The sequence below is a fragment of the Manihot esculenta genome, chromosome 18 (genome assembly GCF_001659605.2).
Source record: "Manihot esculenta cultivar AM560-2 chromosome 18, M.esculenta_v8, whole genome shotgun sequence".
NCBI lineage: Eukaryota > Viridiplantae > Streptophyta > Magnoliopsida > Malpighiales > Euphorbiaceae > Manihot > Manihot esculenta.
This window is the reverse complement of record NC_035178.2, coordinates 12659585-12683105: the sequence shown is the minus strand read 5'-3', so window position 1 is coordinate 12683105 and position 23521 is coordinate 12659585. Positions and strand designations below refer to the sequence as shown.

Genomic DNA, 23521 nt, shown 5'->3' with positions numbered 1-23521 from the left:
CAGTTGAACTAAGAAATACGTAGACGTAATAAACAGGAACAAGCTAATGTAGTTCCTTATGGGACTGGATGAAAACTTTGAACAAGTTAGGAATCAGATCTATTATTGGATCCTCTTCCTTCAGTCAATAAGGCCTATTTTATGGTCCTTAAATTTGAAGTTCAAAAAGTAGTCATGTCTAGTTTTTTTAAGAACATTGGTTTAGTAGTCTTACCGTCCAAAGGACAAATGCCTAAAAATGTTCAGAAGAAACCTGATCCTAGGAAAGGACACTGCATTCATTATAATGCATATGGCCATGTTAAAGAAAACTACTTCAAGCTTATTGACTATCTAGACTGGTGGAAAGGTAAAATCAAATCTCAATCCCAATCTAGATAACCATATGCTAACATTGTGCATGGAAAGCTTGACTCTATGAGAAATATAATAGACTCTCCTCTTGAGACAATTCAAGAGAGTCAAAGAGCAAATCTTGAAGATCTGAATATTAGACTAGGCTCCATACAACATGATCTTATAAGCTTATAAAAGGAAAGTCTTCTATGCATGTAACGACTCGAAAATCGGACCGCTACCGGCGCTAGGATCCAGATCGGCTTAAGGCCGCCGGGACCCGTAGCAAGCCTGACATATAACCTGTAAACCTGTATAATCCCATACATGATCAACAACATACATAAAAATTAAAACTTTTCTTTCCATGTACATCAACCAAACTCAACCTGTGCATATAGATTAACATAACATTGATCCCTCTGTGGGATCTCATCAGTGCCCCCAATGGGTGACATCATATATGTTGAGTTGGTTTACATAAACATCATAAAAATCTCTAAGATCATGTATTAAAAGGGGTAACAACAGTCTATGGTCAAGCACACCTCTAACACCCATAAACATCATCTCATTACATATCTATACTGATTAAGACATTACATTACAATTTGATCATGTCCATTGCTAGCTATTACATAAACATGACTTCTTTACTCTATCCAGACTCCTGCTCTATACTGTACCTGCAAGCCTGGGGGAAAAGGGAGAGGGGTGAGCTAAAAGCCCAGTGAGTAGAACCATAAAAACATATTAACACCATGCTCCAATGAAATGCATCATAACACAGACAATTCACATAAAGCTGGGGTGAACGTGTCACCAATTAGTCCAAGCTAACTCTGTGTCAGGCCGTAGCATGGGGTCCTGGTCTTCCTGTCATAACATACATTACTTACCATTGCCCCAGGGCCTCCTCTGGGCTCCTGGTCTTCGAGTCCCATAACCGTGCCAGGCCGTAGAATGGGGTTCTGGTCTTCCTGTCATGGACTAATTGGGTCATCCAATATTCACCGACATCAACAACAATCGATGCAATGTGGCATATTCGTGAAAACTAATGCAATCATCCTATTGCATAATCATGATGCATGAAACATGATAAAACATTAAATTTCTCAATTTAAAAGACTAAGTTTAGTTCCACTCACCTCTGGCTGACTCTGACAACATCGAAGCAGCTGAACTCACTGCTGGGGTCCTCGGTTCCTCGGGTCCGAACCTACACAGGTGGACTCAAATGAGGGACCAAACATACCTGAACATAACTATAAACTACTCCCCAAAAACCCCCTAAAATAATCATGAAACAATCATAGAAAAACATGCAAAAGAGGCCTGGACAGGGCACTTTCGGTGGCAGGTTCGGCGGCCGAAAGTCCCTACAGAGCCGAAAGTCAGGCAGGTTCGGCGGCACCTTCGGCGGCCGAAACTCCCAGACAGAGGCGAAACTCATGCATGTTCGGCGGCACTTTCGGCGGCCGAAACTGCCAGACAGAGACGAAAGTCTCCTTTCGGGGGCAGGCTTCGGCAGCCGAAAGGCTTGCCTCCACAAGAGGGTTCGGCGGCCGAAAGTCCTTTCGGCAGCCGAACCTGGTTTCTCCCAAAGGGCAGAAACTTGGTTCAAACATGCACAAATGCCTCCAAACCTTCCAAACATGCATCAAACCTATTCTACAACACACATACACAAGCATACATGTTCCTAGGGGCCTCAAACCATCATAAACCCCATCTACAACACAACAAGCAACTCACATTGTTCATGAACACACATTAAACCCATAAACTCCAAAAACATATCCATAGCCTATCATGCATTTCTAACCCATAGATCTACTTAAAACTTACTTAAAACAGGCAATGAGCTTAAGATCGGCTCTTACCTCTTGAAGATCGAGAGAGACGACCTAAAACTCGGAGGTGGGAGAGATTGGGTTCTTGAACCTCCAAGCTCCAAAACTTTGCTGAAAAGCTCAAATCTTCAAAACAAGGTTAAAACAAATGAAAATCTTGAAAGATTTAGAGGAAGAACATCAAAGATTGGTGAGGGACGGCGGAGAACTCACCTTGGCCGACAACGGGGAGAAAAGCTCGCCCGTTTTCGGCTAAGGGACCCTTTTATAGTGGCTGGCCAGGCCATGTTCGGGGGCCGAACGTGCCTCCACATGCATGCCATGTTCGGCAGCCGAACTTGAGGTTCGGCGGCCGAACCTGGACTTCCCTCACATTATGCCTTCGGGGGCCTAAAGCACTCCCGAAGTGCATGCATGTTCGGCGGCCGAACCTGAGTTTTCCTCCAAAGCTATTTTCATGCAAAAACTCATTTCCTTTTTACTTAAAACCATAGAATACATTAAAACATTTTATGAAAACATGTTTCTACCCCACTAGAGGCTTCCGACATCCGAGATTCCACCGGACGGTAGGAATTCTGATACCGGAGTCTAGCCGGGTATTACATTCTCCCCCCCTTAAGAACATTCGTCCCCGAATGTTCCTCAACTAGCACATGCAAGGCATACAACATATCATACACATAAAACACATGAAACATATAAGAAACTAACCTTAGAAAAGATAAGGGTACTGCTGGAGCATGGACTCCCGTGTCTCCCAGGTGCATTCTTCCATATTGTGGTGGTTCCAAAGGACTTTCACCATCGGGATTTCCTTGTTCCTTAGCTTTCTGATCTGGGTGTCTAGGATCCGTACTGGCTGCTCAACATAGGTGAGATCTTCTTGGATCTCCATATCAGGCTCACTAAGAACCTTGCCCGGATCTGACACGAACTTCCTCAACATTGAAACATGGAAAACCGGATGGATTCTTTCCATTGAAGCAGGTAAATCCAGCTTGTACGACACGTTCCCAATCTTTTGCAAGACTTCAAAGGGTCCGATGTATCGTGGAGCCAGTTTACCTTTCTTCCCGAACCGAACCACTCCTTTCATTCGAGACACCTTGAGCAATACCAGATCCCCCTCCTGAAACTCTACTTGCCTTCTGCGGATGTCTGCATAACTCTTCTGTCTGCTTGCAGCAGTCTTGATTCTTTCTCTGATTAAGGGTACCACCCTGCTGGTGATCTCTACTAGCTCAGGCCCTGCTAGGGCCTTTTCTCCAATTTCTTCCCAGCAAACAGGTGACCTGCACTTCCTTCCATATAAAGCTTCATATGGAGCCATCCCGATGCTAGCATGATGGCTGTTATTGTAGGCAAACTCCACCAAAGGTATATGCTACCTCCAAGAACCGCCAAAGTCCAGCACACATATTCTTAGCATATCTTCTATGGTCTGGATGGTCCTCTCTGACTGTCCGTCTGTCTGTGGATGGAAAGGAGTGCTAAAATCCAACCTGGTACCCATGGCATCCTGCAGACTCCGCCAAAACCTGGAGGTGAACTGGGGTCCTCTATCTGATACTATAGAAACAGGAACCTCATGCAGTCTGACAATCTCATCAACATACACCTGCGCCAACTTGTCCACAGAATAGCCACTCCTGACAGGGATGAAGTGAGCAGATTTGGTGAGTCTGTCCACAATCACCCATATGGAGTCCAATCTGTTGGACGTCGTCGGTAACCCCACTACGAAGTCCATAGCTATATTTTCCCATTTCCACTCTGGAATAGGTAGCGGGTTAAGCATTTCAGCCGGCTTCTGATGTTCCAGCTTCACCCTCTGACAAACTTCGCAGGCTGACACAAACTGTGCCACTTCTCTCTTCATAGCTGGCCACCAATAAACCTTTTTCAAATCTTGATACATCTTGGTGGCTCCGGGGTGAATGCTGTATCTTGCATTATGAGCCTCTCTCATAATGTCTCCTTTTAGCCCTATGTCATCTGGTACACATAAACGACTCCCATAGCGGAGGATCCCCTTGTTGTCGAATCTGAACTCGCTGTCTTTGCCTGACTGAATAGTCCTGGCAATCTTCACTAACTCTGGGTCCTCATGCTGTTTCTAAGCCACCTGCTCCAGAAACACGGGTGTCACTCTCATCTGAGCAACTAAAACATCAGTACCAGACAACTCCAACTGTAGACCTTCATTAATGAGCTTGTAGAACTCCTTCACCACTGGTCTCCTCTCCGCCGTGATGTGGGATAGACTGCCTAGTGACTTCCGGCTTAGGGCGTCTGCCACAACATTCGCCTTACCCGGATGGTACTGAATCTTACAATCGTAGTCACTCAGCAGCTCTACCCATCTTCTCTGTCTCAAGTTCAAATCCCTCTGACTCAAGATGTACTGCAGGCTCTTATGATCTGTGAAGATCTCACATTTAACCCCATAGAGGTAGTGCCTCCACATCTTGAGTGCAAAGATAACGGCTGCCATTTCCAGGTCATGTGTGGGGTAATTCAACTCATGCTTCTTTAGCTGCCTAGAAGCATAAGCAATCACCCTTTCATTCTGCATAAGCACACAACCCAATCCCACTCGGGATGCATCACAGAAAACCGTGAAGTCCTTATTGCTAGCTGGCAAAGCTAACACTGGTGCTGACGTTAACCTCTTCTTAAGCTCTTCAAAACTCTCTTCGCACTGGTCGGTCCACACAAACTTCTGATTCTTCCTGGTCAACCTGGTCAGAGGAGCTGCAATCTTTGAGAAGTCCTGGACGAACCTCCTGTAGTAACCTGCCAAACCCAAGAAACTCCTAATCTCTGTCACTGAAGTGGGTCTAGGCCAGTTAGCCACAGCTTTTACCTTCTTGGGGTCTACCTCTATTCCATCTTCTGACACAACATGCCCCAAGAATGAAATGCTCCTCAGCCAGAACTCACACTTAGAGAACTTGGCATACAAGCCATGTTCCCTCAAGGTCTGTAGAACCAACCTCAGATGATGGGCATGCTCCTCTGCATTCCTGGAATACACCAAGATATCATCTATGAAGACAATAACGAAGTGATCCAGGTACTGGCTAAACACTCTGTTCATGAGATCCATGAATGCTGCAGGGGCGTTGGTTAACCCGAACGACATCACAAGGAACTCAAAATGCCCATATCTGGTCCTGAAAGCTGTCTTTGGCACATCTTCTTCTCTGATCCTCAGCTGATGATACCCAGATCTCAGATCTATTTTGGAGAAACAACCCGCTCCTGCTAGCTGGTCGAATAGATCGTCGATCCTTGGCAATGGGTACCTATTTTTGGTAGTGACTTTGTTCAACTGCCTGTAGTCGATACAAAGTCTGAGGGATCCATCCTTCTTTCTTACAAACAAAACTGGAGCACCCCAGGGTGAGGTACTCGGTCGGATGAAGCCCTTGTCTACCAGCTCCTGTAACTGCTCCTTCAACTCTTTCAATTCTGCTGGCGCCATCCTGTAGGGAGGGATAGAGATCGGTCGGGTTCCAGGCATCAGTTCTATCTCGAACTCTATCTCCCTAGCAGGTGGTAAATCTGTCAGCTCGTCTGGGAACACATCTAAAAAATTTCTAACCACTGGCACCGAGACGGGCTCTCTAACCTGACTGCTAAGCTCTCTCACATGAGCCAAATACCCCTGACATCCCCTCCTGAGCAACCTACGAGCCTGAAGAGCTGATATCAGACCTCTAGGTGTACCCCTCCTGTCTCCTCTGAAGACAACCTCAGACCCATCCTGACCTCTGAACCTGACTACCTTGTCCCTGCAGTCCAAGGTAGCACCATGGGTAGATAGCCAGTCCATCCCTAGAATGACGTCAAAGCCTGTCAAATCTAGAACCACCAGGTCGGCGGACAAGCATCTTCCCTCAACAAACACAGGACTACACTGGCAAACTGACTCTGCCACTGATGGATCACACTTGGGTCCACTGACCCAGAGAGGACACTCTAACCCAGAGATCATCAACCCCAACCTCTCAACGGCTCTCGGTGCAATAAAAGAATGAGATGCACCAGGGTCCATCAAGGCATAAACATCTGAACAACCAATGACTAAGTTACCTGCCACTACGGTGTTAGATGCATCTGCCTCCTGCTGTGTCATTGTGAAGATCCGTGCTGGAGCTGATGGACCTTCACCTCTGAAACCCGCTGAAGAAGAGGCTGCCCCTCTCCCTCTACCTCTGCCACTGGCCTGAGTCGTGGCTGGAGCTACTGGCTGTGCTACACTACCTGAGGCTGTCTACTGGGACTGAGCCATCGGGACTGCTCTTGGACATTCTCGAGCCATATGTCCTTCCTGACCACATCTGAAATAGGCTGTCGTCCCAAACCGACATACTCCCCTGTGCGGCCTACCACACCTTGCACAAACTGCATTATCAGCACCAGAGCTTGAGCCACTCCCAAATCCCAGACTGGACTTGACTTTGCTCCGGAACTTGTTCTTCTTACCCTTGGCTTTACTCCATCTCTTACTGCCTGAAGCTGCTGCACTCAAGGTAGAGGGATCTAACCTTCCCCCACCCGGAGTTTTAGAACCAGAAGGCTGTGCCACTGTCTGCTTAACTGTCCCCTGAAAGATGGCACTGGCCTCCATTTTCCTGGCCATATCTACTATGGCATGGAAGCTCTCCCTGTCCACTGACTGAATCAAGGAGGAATACCTGGAATGAAGTTTCATGACATACCTCTTTGACTTCTTCAAATCTGTATCCAGACTCTGCCCAGCAAAAGGCAACAGCTCCAAGAATCTATCGGTGTACTCCTCTACACTCATATCATCTGTCTGCCTCAACTGCTCAAACTCTATCATCTTCAGCTCCCTTGAACTATCGGGAAAAGCCATCCTGCAAACTTGTTTGCAAACTCTTCCCAAGACATGCTGTCCACCCTTGGATTCACATAATTCTTAAATCACTCACGGGCCTTCTTGCATTTTAATGTGAACCCAGCCATCTGAATGGCTCTACTATCATCCGCCCCTATCTCATCTGTAATGGTTTTGACCCTCTCAAGATACACAAACGGGTCATCACCTGACTCAAACTGGGGAGCACCCAGCTTCATATATTCAGTCATCTTGACCTTGCTCCTACCAGATGAGTTAGGCCTAGGTAATTGGGTTTCTGGAACTGGGGTTTCTGCTGATGGTGGAGAAGGTGCAACATTTTCTGAGGTAGGGTTAGCTGGGTTTGGATAGTAAGGTGGGGGTGGATACATTGGGTATTGTGAATATGGTGGATAGTAGGGTGGGTATGGCATCTGTGTGGGATAAGGGGTGAAGCTAGGGTAATCCGATGTACCTCCCATCGAATACCCGGGATGTTGTGAGAAGTGTGGGTAGTGGGGTGGCTGAACAAATCCCGAGGCCTGAGTGCCTCCTTGGGACTCTCTCATACCTTCTTCTAACATGCTTGTCATCCCTTCTCTGCTCTACATCCATATCATCCCCCATATCCTCTGACATTCCTCCCTGAACTGTTCCCCTCACTGATCTGCTCCTACCCAGATCCAGAGACCTTCTAGGGTCTCTTGCTGCTCTTTCTCTGTTAGACCTGCTACACATTGCCCTAGGCAATGCTGGAGGACGGGCGCTCATGCCCTCATCCTCAGGTGGCACTCCAGTCAATCGTGCAGATTGACGAGTTCCTCTCATCCTGTTTTCTGAAAAACAGTACACATAGCACAAACATTAGCATCATATGGTTCAAGTGGGAACACATGAACCCGCATCACATACATCACATATCATAGCATATCATTAATGCACATGCATATCATCATGGCATTTCACATCATCATGCAAGACAGGACTCCACATCCTATCCTAGTGGACATGATCTTTCCTATTGTGCTTGACCTTCTATAACATCTATGAGCCCGACACTCTAAGTCCGACCATATGAACCTAGGGCTCTGATACCATTCTGTAACGACCCGAAAATCGAACCGCTACCGGCGCTAGGATCCAGATCGGCTTAAGGCCGCCGGGACCCGTAGCAAGCCTGACATATAACCTGTAAACCTGTATAATCCCATACATGATCAACAACATACATAAAAATTAAAACTTTTCTTTCCATGTACATCAACCAAACTCAACCTGTGCATATACATTAACATAACATTGATCCCTCTGTGGGATCTCATCAGTGCCCCCAATGGATGACATAACATATGTTGAGTTGGTTTACATAAACATCATAAAAATCTCTAAGATCATGTATTAAAAGGGATAATAACAGTCTATGGTCAAGCACACCTCTAACACCCATAAACATCATCTCATTACATATCTATACTGATTAAGACATTACATTACAATTTGATCATGTCCATTGCTAGCTATTACATAAACATGACTTCTTTACTCTATCCGGACTCCTGCTCTATACTGTACCTGCAAGCCTGGGGGAGAAGGGAGAGGGGTGAGCTAAAAGCCCAGTGAGTAGAACCATAAAAACATATTAACACCATGCTCCAAAGAAATGCATCATAACACAGACAATTCACATAAGGGTTGGGTGAACTTGTCACCAATTAGTCCAAGCTAACTCTGTGCCAGGCCGTAGCATGGGGTCCTGGTCTTCCTGTCATAACATACATTACTTACCATTGCCCCAGGGCCTCCTCTGGGCTCCTGGTCTTCGAGTCCCATAACCGTGCCAGGCCATAGTGTTACACATAGAATGGGGTCCTGGTCTTTCCTTACTCTGTGCCAGGCCGTAGAATGGGGTCCTCGTCTTCCTGTCATGGACTAATTGGGTCATCCAATATTCACCCACATCAACAACAATCGATGCAATGAGGCATATTTTTTAAAACTAATGCAATTATCCTATTGCATAATCATGATGCATGAAACATGATAAAACATTAAATTTCTCAATTTAAAAGACTAAGTTTAGTTCCACTCACCTCTGGCTGACTCTGACAACACCGAAGCAGCTGAACTCACTGCTGGGGTCCTCGGTTCCTCGGGTCCGAACCTACACAGGTGGACTCAAATGAGGGGACCAAACATACCTGAACATAACTATAAACTACTCCCCAAAAACCCCCTAAAACAATCATGAAACAATCATAGAAAAACATGCAAAAGAGGCCTAGACAGGGCACTTTCGGCGGCAGGTTCGGCGGCCGAAAGTCCCTCCAGAGCCAAAAGTCAGGCAGGTTCGGCGGCACCTTCGGCGACCAAAACTCCCAGACAAAGGAGAAACTCATGCATGTTCGGCGGCACTTTCGGCGGCCGAAACTGCCAGACAGAGACGAAAGTCTCCTTTCGGGGGCAGGCTTCGGCAGCCGAAAGGCTTGCCTCCACAAGAGGGTTCGGCGGCCGAAAGTCCTTTCGGCTGCCGAACCTGGTTTCTCCCAAAGGGCAGAAACTTGGTTCAAACATGCACAAATGCCTCCAAACCTTCCAAACATGCATCAAACCTATTCTACAACACACATACACAAGCATACATATTCCTAGGGGCCTCAAACCATCATAAACCCCATCTACAACACAACAAGCAACTCACATTGTTCATGAACACACATTAAACCCATAAACTCCAAAAACATATCCATAGCCTATCATGCATTTCTAACCCATAGATCTACTTAAAACTTACTTAAAATAGGCAATGAGCTTAAGATCGGCTCTTACCTCTTGAAGATCGAGGGAGACGACCTAAAACTCGGAGGTGGGAGAGATTGGGTTCTTGAACCTCCAAGCTCCAAAACTTTGCTCAAAAGCTCAAATCTTCAAAACAAGGTTAAAACAAATGAAAATCTTGAAAGATTTAGAGGAAGAACATCAAAGATTGGTGAGGGACGGCGGAGAACTCACCTTGACCGACAACGGGGAGAAAAGCTCGCCCGTTTTCGGCTAAGGGACCCTTTTATAGTGGCTGGCCAGGCCACGTTCGGGGGCCGAACGTGCCTCCGCATGCATGCCATGTTCGGCGGCCGAACCTGGACTTCCCTCACATTATGCCTTCGGGGGCCTAAAGCACTCCCGAAGTGCATGCATGTTCGGCGGCCGAACCTGAGTTTTCCTCCAAAGCTATTTTCATGCAAAAACTCATTTCCTTTTTACTTAAAACCATGGAATACATTAAAACATTTTATGAAAACATGTTTCTACCCCACTAGAGGCTTCCGACATCCGAGATTCCACCGGACGGTAGGAATTCCGATACCGGAGTCTAGCCGGGTATTACAATGCAAGCCACTACTATGACATCTATCCATTACCAAGATCTTATTTCCTTTGATGATAACTCCAATACTGATAGCACTCACAATTCTAATGGTGATAATTCACAATACTGGATCATAGATATAGGTTTTACTAATCACATGTCAGCAGTCAAGAGTTTTTTCCATTCCTTACATTCTACATCCAATTTCATATCTTTTCCATTCCTTACATTATGCATCCAATTTCATATCTGTTCTTTTACCAGAAGACACTTCTAATATTGTCTCTCAAATAGCCATTATCAAATATGCCTTTATATGATATTTTTTCATACCAAATTTTCAATATAATCTTTTATCTATTAGATTACTTAAAACTATGGCTATTCACATTACTTTCTTTGCTACTTGCTGTCTATTCTAGGGCCTTCAAACTAAGAAAGTAGTGGCTGCAGCACAGGAGCAACATGGGCTTTATAAGATAGATAAGTCCAATTTTCTACCTTATGTTATACATGCTTGCTTAGAAACTTTACATTCATCTGCTCTATATAACACCTCTATAAATGCCATGTTCTCTGGCACTATTATGAATATAGAGAACTTTCTTTTTTGTTCAAATGTAATATCTAAGATAGACATACATACTATGCATGCCAGACTTGATCATATCTTAATGAAAAAACTACATCATTTACTTGGCTTTAACTCTCTTAGCATTGAAAAATAACATTTACATTGCCTTGTTTGTCATTTGTCCAAACAGTGTATGTTACATTTCCCAACCAAAGCCACTAAGGCTGCACATGTTTTTAAATTAATTCATGTGGATGTCTGGGGACAATACAGGATAATATCACTCTATGGGGCTAGATATTTTCTTATTATGGTGGATAATGTGAGTAGGGCAACATGGGTATACACCATGGGACACAAGTTCTAAACTGTTTCTTTACTTCGCACTTTTTTAAAGATGATTCACACTCAATTTAATACCACTGTGAAAGCCATTAGATTTAATAATGGAGGGAAATTTTTGAATCATGATCTTCCAAAACTACTAGCAAGCTTGGAGATTGTTCACCAAAGAAGGGTGGTTGAAAGGAAGCATAGGCACCTACTTGACATTGCTAGAGCCTTAAGAATACATGTAGGGTTATTTAAGTATTTTTGGGTAGATTGTATCTAAGTTGTAGTTTATATAATTAACATAATTCTAATGGAACAACTTGATTAGTTAACTCCCTATGAATTGCTTTATTGAAAGCCACCCTCTTATGAGCGCATGAGAATCTTTGACTGTTTGTATTTTACTGTTAACTTAAAACTATCCTAAGACTAGCTTGACCATAGAGGTATTCCCTCTATCTTAATTGGATATTTTAAAACTCACAAAGGATATAAATCATTTAACCTCCTTACTAAGGACATCTTTATTAAGAGAGATATTCTTTTCTTTGAACAACACTTCCCTTTCCAACCCTCTTTCAAATCAAGCTTAACTGATTTGATTAATGGACTTAAAAATGAACATCACACCTCCCTTATAACGACCCGGAAACCGGACTGCCACCGGCGCTAGGATCCAGGTCGACTTAAGGTCGCCGGAACCCGTAGCAAGCCTGCTATACTGTCTGTGTACCTGTAAAATCCCGATACATGATCATACATTTCTTGTAAAAGCATAAAACTTTGCTCTGAACCACGGCTCTACCTGTGCATGCACTATCTCTGTACATACAGAACCCCTTACTAGAGCTTGCTCTAGACGGGTTAAACTCGTACTGTGGTAAGCCTGGTTTTCATGCTCATAAAAACATTTACATACAATAAACAGATCATGTATACAAAACGGATTTACAACACATCTAGGTCAAGCACACATGCCGGACTCTAGCCGGGTATTACATCCCTTCTAATAGTGATGATTCTAGTTTCTAGGATCATATTCCATCTCTTGAAAAGGCAGTTTCTAATGATAATTCTGACTAGTCACTTGTCCACCTTTATTTGAAATTTGTCCTACTACCATTTTTGTGAAACTTTCTTTTGCTTCTGATAAAAATATCCCCCTCAAAAGGTCTGCCAAAATAATAACTAAGCTTACATGGTTACAAGATTACATCTCTCTTACCTCTGCATCCATACCACAGTCACCTAATAGTGATGATTGTTTAGGCATGCCTTCTATTTCTTTTACTTTACCCCATCTCTCTTATGTTAGTAATATATCTGTGATCTTTGAACCTACTACTTTCTCTTAAGTCTTTACTGATGATCATTGAATACAGGCTATGCAATAATTAAGAGTTATATACCTTAGAAAGTAATTATACTTGGGTCTTAACTTCTTTGCTTAAAGGCAAGAAATTCATTGGTTGTAAATGGGTGTATAAGATTGAACATCAAGCAAATGATCAAGTTGAAAGATATAAGACTCGTTTGGTAGCTAAATGCTACAACCAAACTAAGGGCCTAAACTATCAGGACAATTTTTTTCCTGTTGTGCTAAGATAGTTACAGTCAAAATTTTCATGGTTTGCCACTTTAAAATAATAGTGTATTTATCAACTCAACATAAATAATGCCTTTCTCTATGACTTCTTAAATGAGGAGATCTATATAACTCCATTGAGGTTATACTAAGGCATAGCCTGGTCAGGTGTGTCTTCTAAAAAAGTCTCTGTATGGTCTTAAATAAGCCTTTAGACAATGGAATATAAAATTTTCTTTATTCCTTCAGTCTCTGGGATTTACTCAATTAAAAAATTATCATTGTCTTTTCACCTAAACTTCCTCTAGGCAATTTCTTGCTTTGCTTGTCATGTGGATGATATAATCATCACTGGTACTTATTCTATTTTTATTCAGCATGTTAAACAGGCCTTATATTCCAAATTTACTATCAAAGATTTAGGCCTCCTTAAATATTTTTTGAGCCTAGAGATAGCTAGATCCCCTTCTAGTACTAACCTTAGCCATAATAAATTTGTTCTGGATGTCCTTAAAGATTCAGAAATGATTAATGCTAAGCTTGCTTCTTCTCCATTGCCAAAAGGCCTACAACATTTTATTAACTCTGGTAACAAGTTGTCTTCTCCAGATACTTATAGGAGATTAATTGGAAGGTTATTGTACATTAACCTTACCAGACCAGACATTAGTTATATTGTGCAACACCCATCTCAGTTTATTCTGAGTCCCGTTAGCCCCATATGAATGTAGCTTTATATGTATTGAGATATCTTAAGTCTTCTCTTTCCAGAGGACTTTACTTTCCTATTTCTAGTGACGGTACACTCTTTGCTTATTGTGATGCTGACCGGGCTTCCTGTGTCTATTCATGAAAGTCTCTCACTGGTTTTTGCATTTTCTTGGGTGGTTTTTTGATTTCCTAGAAGATTAAGAAACAGTCTATTGTTTCTCGTTCTTCTTTTGAAGTAGAATACCGGGCTATAGTCTCTATGGTTTGTGAACTACTCTGGGTTCATTCTGCTTTACAAGATTCTCATTATTGTTCCTTTACCCGTGTCTCTCTATTGTGATAACAAGGTAGCTATATACATTGCAGCCAACTCAGTATTCCATGAATGTACTAATTAAGCACATCGACATAGATTTCCATATTAGTCATAATCAGCTTAAATGTGGCTTCATTGCTCCTCAACAAGTATCTTCCAAATTGCAATTGGCTGACATCTTCACTAAGCCCCTCAACTCTGCCCTCATTCTCAGCTATGCTCTAAGTTGTCTCTTGTGACTATGTCCACTACTCCAACTTGAAGGGGTGTAAAAATTAAATAGAATAAGATTAAGTTTAGTTTTTTTTTATATTTTATTTCTATTGTTTAGTTAATTTTTCTTTGAGTTATGATTAGTTATTGTTGTAAGTTTGTAAGTCTTTGTTACCTACTTACTGTTTTATTTCTTTCCTATTTAGTTACTTCTTTATTTCCTCTTTATTTAGGACTTGACCATGTATATAAGAACCGTTTCTGTACTGTTTTGTCAGTTTGGTAATAAAGATTAAATGTTCTTTTCTTTCGTCTCTCTATATTCCTTCTTTGTACAACTCTTAAATATATTTTTTCTTTATAAGATTTTTATGTAGCCATTAATGTTATAACTATTTTTGCTCTCTTACTCTATAATACTTGCTTTAATTCTTTGGTTTTTAAATATTTTTGCTTTGATTAGTTGGTCTATCAATTTTTTTGTCAAACTTCGCTACTGCTTCTAAGATTACTTTGAAATGGATAAACAAATATCCTATTTGCATCTATATAAAAGCAACTCTTTTGTTTTTTTAACATCTACAACTTCTTAAAACAAGAACATCACTAACTTGAGAATTAGAGTGACCGTAGCAGATTCAACACTTAGTTAACAAGTCAAAGAAAACTACTACAATATCAGTTAGCACCATATTCAGGAAAAAAAGTTCCTAGAAGAGAAGCTTCCTTTTGAATATCCCACAATATTTCTCTTTTCTTCTTAAATCATTCTTTCTAATTTCACTCGTTTATTTATTTAATTATGGCTGAGAGCTCATGTAACATTATGCAAACAACTGATAGTAACAGGTCTATAGCTCTCGTCCATCTGGAAAGCATGTACCCATAGAGGTTGACTTTGCTGGTATGACCAACGAACAAGTGGTGCAATAAATTAGTTAATTATTATGAGAGGCAAGATTGTTTAATTTGTTTTTTATTAATTTTATATATTAAAAAACATTAAATTTTATAGAAAAGTAGTGGTAGAGTATAATTAAATTAAGCGACATAATTTAAAATATAATTATTAAAAAAATAATTTATGGTAAAATTATTAAAAGTAGAAAGATTTGAAGTTCTTTTAATATTTTTTTTTTTTTATAAAAGTGAATCTTTCTGAGTGACTTTTCACATAAAAATTAAGGATTGAAAACGTATTTAGCACATAAAAAATGCGGTTGATAGAGTATTTATCAGCTATCAGCTGTCTTTTAAAGAAGGTTACCAAATATTTAAATTGACTGTTTTGGGAGCTGATCAACTATCAGCGGGAAGAAAAAGGGTGATCCAAACACTCAAAATCAAATTAAATTTTGATAAGAATTTATATAATATATTATTAATATTATAGATAATTTTTATTTTTCATTAATTTTAATAATATTTTATTAATTCTTTTCTTTCCTTTTATTTTTAAAAGCTTTTTCTGTTAAAACTCATCATTTTACTGTAATAAATATTAAATTAGTACAAAAAAATTTTATAACCACATTAATTTTATTATTATAAATACCAACATACAACAACAATTAATATACATAATTAATATTAATGATATATAAAAAAAGATAAAAATAATAAAAATTATGGATATTAATAAAAAAAATTTTCTCATAGCAATATTTATTTTTATTAATAATTATACTTTTTTAGCAATAGCTATAATTTTATTTTAAAATATTTATAACGAAAATTTTATAGCTGTTCACGAAGATTTTACAAGCTTCATACACAAATGAGGTTATAAATTTTAATAAACTAAATATTAATAATAAATAAATTTAAAAATTAATTAAATTCGAGATCAATTCATTCTATATTTAAAAAAAAAATTATGTTTCATAGAGAGTGATACTGAAAAGTAATTCTAACACTATCTTTAGAAAAAAATGATGTCAAAAAAATCTCAAATTTTTTTATTTTTTACAATTTTATCCTTAAATTTTTTTAATAAAAATATCCTGAATTACTAATTTATTTATAATTATATCCTTCATATCCTCTGATTTATTGTTAAATATTAACAGAGAAGTGTCACGTCATCCTCTTATTTTCAACCAAATGCATTCAATGGTGGAAGATCCAGCTTGGAGAGCTCAAACAACCCATTGATACCAGTCTCATCACTCTCATACTGCAAAACCACATTTGCATTCCACCCACAATTAAGCTCTATACATCTTTCATTTTTTTTAAAGAGAGATCGAGTATCGAAAATCAGAAAAATAAAATCAATAACTCTCATATTTATTCAAATATATTTTTTATTGATAATTTGAGATCCAGAAAATAAGGTTTTACAATGGATTTATGAATTTAGGAAAAACTTGACCCTAGAGGAGAGTATTTCCTCCCTTTTATACTCTTTTCTTTCCTCACGCGAGATGGCCATTCCGCTACAAGACCACCTACCCCTTGTTGCAGGTTCGTACGTATAGATGACCTTAGGACCATCCTTGTGTCAGGCAAGCATTTAATTCCCTTCAGTGCGTGAGTGGACAGGGCTTCGAAATGACTGGACCCGCAATCATTTCTTCCTATGTGCTTGGATTTGAGGAAAAGGGACCGGAACCCAGGAAGGTCTGGCTTTTAAGGCTGAACTGGGCTGGGCCGGTCCGATCAAGTGACTTAAATAGAAGTCCAATCTGGAGGATGAACGGGTTGAGTCCGACTTATTCGAGAGCTTAGGGGCCTTAGGGGCCTCCTGGTTGTGGGCTGCTACTATCGGCCCGATCTCATAATGGGATGGAGAAGCCCAGCGGTCATCAATTATTACTCTAAACCTGTAAGTATCTTTATACATCTTTCATTTAAACTCAGTATATTCATTCAAACATTAATATAAGATTAAAATGTTAATAAAATTTTAATTTAGGAAATAAAATTTTCACTTAAATTTAGGAATTTTTATTTTTTTTAATAGAAAATATTAATTACGTAAATTAATTATTTGATAAATATTTAAAATAAGATAGCAGAGAGAGAGAGAGTACTCGAGATCCACACTTTAAGGGTCGCCTAATTTTCCAAATCTTCTTACTTTATCCCTAAAATATTGGTAGAATTAATGAAAGATTGGTTAACCATGATTGGCTACTAATGTTTCTGAAACATTATCAATATGTTATTGTCCGAATTTTGTTTCTAAAAACAGCTGTTCTTAAGGATTCTGTCCATTACAATACATAAATCTCATCTATGCTTCCTTATTTCTCTCCAAACAAAAGATGCACAGATACTTTTACCACTTTCAAAACATACTGTGGCTGAGATTCCATGACTGGTTCAAGATCATGTACCCACCATTTTAGGATCTTTAACTTTAAATACTAAGTTCTTTTATCTCCCACATCTCTTCTTTTTTCCTCACTAATCATCTAATCCCATCAACTTTTTCTGCTTAAGCTTCAACAATGCCCAACCTACAGACTTCCATGGTATGTCTCTTGTTTATTTTGTTTCGCGAAATTCTTACCTAGATTGAACTCATATAAATGAAATCTATACGTCAGACCGGTTTGGATAAGTTTATTTTATGTGTTTTTAGGATTTTCGATTTAATAAGCTAAAATTCAATGCATATATGATCAGGAAAACAATGAGAGGGAGAACATTGAGAGTGGAACTACTGAACAGAAAGGGCCAGACCTTAATAGCTGGCTACCTGTGACTGCATCTAGAGAAGCCAAGTGGTGGTACTCAACTTTCCATAATGTAACAGCTATGGTTGGAGCTGGGGTTCTAGGGTTACCATATGCAATGTCTCAACTTGGATGGTATGCATGCATGCATGCAAAAGATTCTAATAATCATCAAGCTTTTAGCTTTTTAGATTCTAATTCAGGAATAAAAGCTTTTAACCACCTTCAGGATTGTTCTTCTGGAAAACTTTTCAGGATCCCTGGAGTCTTAGGAATATTTCTTTCATGGATGATAACTTTCTACACACTGTGGCAACTTGTGGAACTGCATGAAGTGGAGCCTGGTAGACGATTTGATCGATACCCAGAACTTGGACAGTATGCTTTGGGAGAAAAGCTAGGGTATTGGATAATAATGCCCCAGCAATTACTTGTTCAGGTGGCTTCAGACATAGTTTACGTAGTAACTGGAGGGAAATCTTTGAAGAAATTTGCGCAGCTGCTCATTCCAGGCCTTTCTCATATCAGACAAACATATTTTATTCTCTTCTTTGTTGCTCTGCAATTTCTGCTCTCTCAAACTCCCAATTTTAATTCACTTAAGGCAGTTTCCTTCGTTGCTGCACTCATGTCTTTCTGGTAATCTGATCCTCTCTCTCTCTTCTTATTTCTATCCAAATAGTAAGAATTTTCCAATATTAATATGGACTTTATAATAGGGTATCATTCTCTTTTTGTTCATTTTGCTTCTAATCATTAATCAAACCAGATTAGTGTGTTCTGTGAATCGTAAAATATTAATGACAGTCAATTTTTAATTTATTGTCTAGAAAAATTCTTAGTTAGACGGAGTCTATATAGACCGTAACGTTTCATGTTGATTCCACTGTATATTTATATTATGGATAGATCAGATTTAAGTAAATTTTTCTTATCTGTTGTATAATATTTTCTATTCTATTAATTGAATAGTATAATACATTAAGGAGAGAAAATAATAATTAATACAAAAATAATTGTTACTATTATTTCTATTTTTTAATTTTAGGTCTCTGTAATTGCTTGATTGAATTAAAATTACATCAGAGTGCATAAGCTTGTCTAATTAGAAGAAAGATGGGGATTATATGTGGTAGGCAGACTGAGCCAGGCCGGTCCATTCTGGTTTTGAATCGTCGGTTCTAGTTCTATGAACTTAGATTAGTTTTAAGGTTTTTATTTTTTTCACATTTCCTATTTTTGATTTAGGTTTCGATTCAATTTCATTCGATTCAACTTGGATTTTCTTTTTCTTACATTTCTTATTTTTTGTAAATGAAAATTTTGTCTAACCTTGATCCGAAATAGATCATCTGATTCTGATGCAGTTCTATCGGGGTCAAAACAAACATAGTTCTCACTAATTTCGGTATAGACATCTTCCGGCCAGGTCTTAGCAATTAATAGTTATTGCAAGTCTTAAATTTTAATTTAAAAAGAAAAAATTATTATTTAATCTTAGAGGAACTCACTGGTTGATATTTTTATTTTAAAAAAATATATTAAAATGTCTCTAATATTTTAAAAGTCTACGATTAGTTAACAGTTAAATATTAATAAAAGTTTAAAATATTCCTAATACGAATAGTATAATTAGTAGAGATTAGTGTTGCACAAATATTAACATAAATATTTTTAAAAAAAATGAAAATTAAGAATATTATTGAAAACAGAATAGTATTTTTCAATGAACTTAACAAAGCAATAGTCCCCTTAAATTCTTTTTCTCATACCATTTAGATAAAACCCCCAAACTGCACTGTGAAACTCCCTCTTAGGCTGTAGGATTGGAGTCTATTACTGTGTTTCAAACATAATGATGCTAACTCTTGGTAAAAATTATTTATAAAAGCAAAGAATTGATTGAAAGTGATTATTTGGAAAATGTTGCAGCTATTCTATGGTGGCTTTTGTGTCATCAATTAGTAAGGGTCTCCATCACCATCCAACAAGTTATGGAGTTCGATCTCATACAACTCCAGGCATAATTTTTAATGCTCTAAGTGGGATTGGAACTATAGCATTTTCTTATGCAGGACATAGTGTTGTTTTAGAGATTCAAGCTACAATTCCATCATCTCCACAGAATCCTTCCAAGAAGCCTATGTGGAAAGGTGTTGTTCTCGCTTATATCATCGTTATTATTTGCTACATGTCCGTTGCCGTGTCTGGATTCTGGGCTTTTGGAGATCTAGTAGAGGATGATGTTCTTATTTCACTTGAAAAACCTCGATGGACTATTGCTATTGCTAATCTGATGGTGTTTTTTCATGTTATAGGAAGCTTTCAGGTATATCTCTTTAACAAATAAACTCAATCTTTCTCACCGACAACATGTAGAATATACAAGCACACTATAAAAATAAGTCTAAAGTCATAGATCAATAGCTGCGACTTGAAATTTACTGCATCTGTCCCCGCTGTTAAAAATCAAATAGCAACAATTTTACAGGTTTACGCAATGCCAGTGTTTGATAAGATTGAGTCGTATTTGGTTACAAAGAGGAATTTTACTCCAGGAAAAAATCTACGCCTTGTTGCTCGCAGTGGATACGTAGGTATGCATCAAAATTTTCACTGTAACAAAATTATATTTACATCAACAAAGTAACTATTCCACTAATGAGTAGTATTGTTTCAGCTTTCGTTGGCATTGTAGGGATTTGTGTCCCTTTCTTTGGAGGACTACTTGGATTTTTTGGAGGACTTGTTTTTGCATCAACTTCATATTTTGTGAGTGATAATATTATAAAACATTAATTAATAAAAGAAACACTTAATAAAAGAATTTTGTAGCATTTTTTCAAATATACATATAATAGTTTGTTATTATGTCAATTTTCAAACTTTAGGGTTTTTTTTTTCATTGAAGTCCTTAATAGTATTTTTTTTTTTTTGAAAGCAATTCTTAATAGTATTATCAGTTGCATGCAATAAGTAAAATTAATTGTTTGCAGATTCCTTGCATCATATGGCTTGTCGTCCAAAAACCAAAGAGGTGGAGTTTTCATTGGTTTGCATCATGGGTAGGTTTGATCATGCACGTATTTTCAGACATACATACATAGACATACATACATAGACATACATACATACATACATATATAATCATCCAAATACAATTTTAAAATTGTAGGTAGATTAATTATCTTGTCTTGCGCATACAGATATCAATCTTTGTTGGTGTTTCAATAGCACTCCTTTCACCCATAGGAGGAGCTCGACAAATTTTTATTTCAGCCAAAACATACAAGGCATTTTCCTAGGGGTTTGGATTTTCTAATTAGGGTTAGCAATTTGTATTATATATGTGAATTTCCAGGTGTAATCATTTTATTCTTGTAAATATGATTGAAGGATCAAGTTGATCCATTTATTGTGGATCAATAGGATTATATCTGTAATTTTCTCAATTAAAAAATAATAATACTTGATTAAAATTCAAATTCATAATCTCTTTCATAAATTAAGGGATTCTATTATTATGTAGATGCCAATTAATTTATTTTCACTTATTTATAATAATTTTTTTCCCTTCTTCGTGCAATCATATATTCTTCTTATAACATTCCTTACTCGTGTCGTCTTTTTATTATTTAAAAGACACTTTTATATTATATATTATTAAATTATTAAATTAAAATGCAACATTTTATTTGCATAAATCGTTTAAATGGAGAAACTAATAAAATTTCTCCTGTATTATTGCAAATCTAAACTTGTGAATTAATTAAAAATACTTCTAACAATTCAAAATGTATTCGGCCTTCAAAATTTAAGATACTAAAATGTAAATTATATTCATAATGAAATAATAATTTTGTATAATTCAAAATACATGTTGATATGATAATATATATGTTATTTACAAATTACATTAACTATTTATATGTAGAGAAAAACATCCTAAAACTATTGAAACTCTAAAAGTGGCACTGACTATTTGATTAGATCTGTTCCGTTTTAATTATTTAATTATTAACCATCTATATGGAGAAAGAAAAAATTTTCACGCGCTAAGCTACTTGTTTAGTGATACTCACTTTTCGTGTAAAGTAAAATACATGCAAACATACTTATAGCAGAATAAAAAAGAATTATAGAAAGTTTACCGATTAATAAAAAGACATCACTAATTATCATAGAGATCGTAACATTATTATTTTCTTTTAATTTTTACCATATACAATTTCAGTAAAATAAAACTAACGAAATTAATCCAACTGTGTATAACAAAATTATATAAATGGTAACAAACTATATATATAGTCAAAAATAGTGTAGTACGTACATTATAAATGTATATATAATACCAAAAACTTAAGTCATTAGATTAATTAAATAATTAAATACATTTGAATCCATCGTATTCATTATTCACCAAATAGAATCACAACTTATATATACTATCTCAATATTACCTTTATTAACCTGTCAGCCTCTATAAGTTTAATAGACTCAACTAGTGAGACAAGAGAAAATCTGTGTTTATATACACTAAGTGTAAACTGTAAGACCCAAAGACCAATCGATGTAAATTGTAGTGATAAGCACCTTTGTCTTATTGGAGGGTACCCCAACATGACTCTCAAATTATATAAATTATATTGTAGTATTGCTAATATGTAGGACATGCCTCGTCCATATCAAACATAATATTTATATATTAACATATTATATACAATGCATTTTTTTCTTACAATAATTATATCAATTTTTCACAACCAATATCATTCTATGTCAATAAATAACATTAATCAAAGACAATCAAATACAAAGTATTTACATTAGTGCAACCATTTATGCCTTCTTTGCATAAACATCGTTCATATATTACATGCAAGACAGTCCTATTATTCACTTTAAGGTTCAGATATAATATTATTGTCATTATATCTTAAATTGACAAGAAATGATAAGTTAAATAAGTGAAATTGCTATACAACTCATTTTCATTAACCACGCAAGTAGACATGTTTAATAAGCCATGTATGCACTGATACTTAAACGATAGATTTCTGTTTAGTTTTATACCTAAATTTAGATTAATTTAATAGTAAATTTAGCTTACTATCCTTCATCTCTCTTACCTTTCTAAAGAGCTAAGAATCAGTATATTTGGATCATTAAAACTCAAATTATAGTGAGTTTTCTCTAGGTTGTCCATTATTGCAACTAACAACCTTGGTTTGGTCTCATACTAGTTCTATATTGGATAGGTCTAAACTCAAAGTTAATAGCATATATAATTTTGCAAAGTGTCCCTCTACAAACCTTTACCTTTATGTCTTAGATTTGATTTGAGATAAATTTTAGGTTAATTGGACATTTCTAACTCTAGTTATGCTCATTTATCCTTAACTGTCCACAATCATTTAAATTTAAACTTTAGTAGATTTGAAGAGCAATTTCAATAAGAATTAGGTCAATTTTCTTGCTACAAAGTTATCTTAAGGTTCGTTTGGAATAAGTTTTATACTATTTAAACCTCTCTCGTTCAAGTTATGCATTATTTCGTTCAAGTTATGCATTATTTCCTAAATATGTACACATGACATTGATTTAGCAGTAATAGTCATTTTTATCTTACATAAATTTTGTTTGGTACATAATCTTATGTAACTCTCTTCACAAACATTTT

General features: G+C 37.6%; 1 protein-coding gene across 2 annotated transcripts; it reads left to right on the top strand.

Annotated features, from left to right (window-relative positions):
• Positions 1-14803: 14803 nt before the first annotated feature.
• LOC110605781 (lysine histidine transporter-like 5) lies at positions 14804-21146 on the top strand. 2 transcript variants are annotated; one of them, XM_043952888.1, is made up of 8 exons: positions 14804-14833; positions 17849-17976; positions 18097-18480; positions 19774-20170; positions 20333-20438; positions 20522-20613; positions 20838-20906; positions 21048-21146. In XM_043952888.1, exons 2-8 carry the CDS (start codon positions 17924-17926, stop codon positions 21144-21146), a joined length of 1200 nt encoding a protein of 399 aa, XP_043808823.1. In that variant the 5' UTR covers positions 14804-14833; positions 17849-17923. The 2 variants fall into 2 exon arrangements, with proteins under 2 accessions (XP_043808823.1, XP_021600104.1); XM_021744412.1 differs by lacking the exon at positions 14804-14833 and having other exon boundaries at positions 17789-17976.
• The last annotated feature ends 2375 nt before the right edge of the window (positions 21147-23521 follow it).

Coding starts and splice junctions, on each gene's coding strand:
- LOC110605781 (XM_043952888.1), top strand. CDS start 17,924: ATGGTTGGAGCTGGGGTTCTAGGGTTACCATATGCAATGTCTCAACTT. Junction 20,439..20,521: donor TGCTCGCAGTGGATACGTAG/GTATGCATCAAA, acceptor GTATTGTTTCAG/CTTTCGTTGGCATTGTAGGG. Junction 20,907..21,047: donor TTCATTGGTTTGCATCATGG/GTAGGTTTGATC, acceptor TTGCGCATACAG/ATATCAATCTTTGTTGGTGT.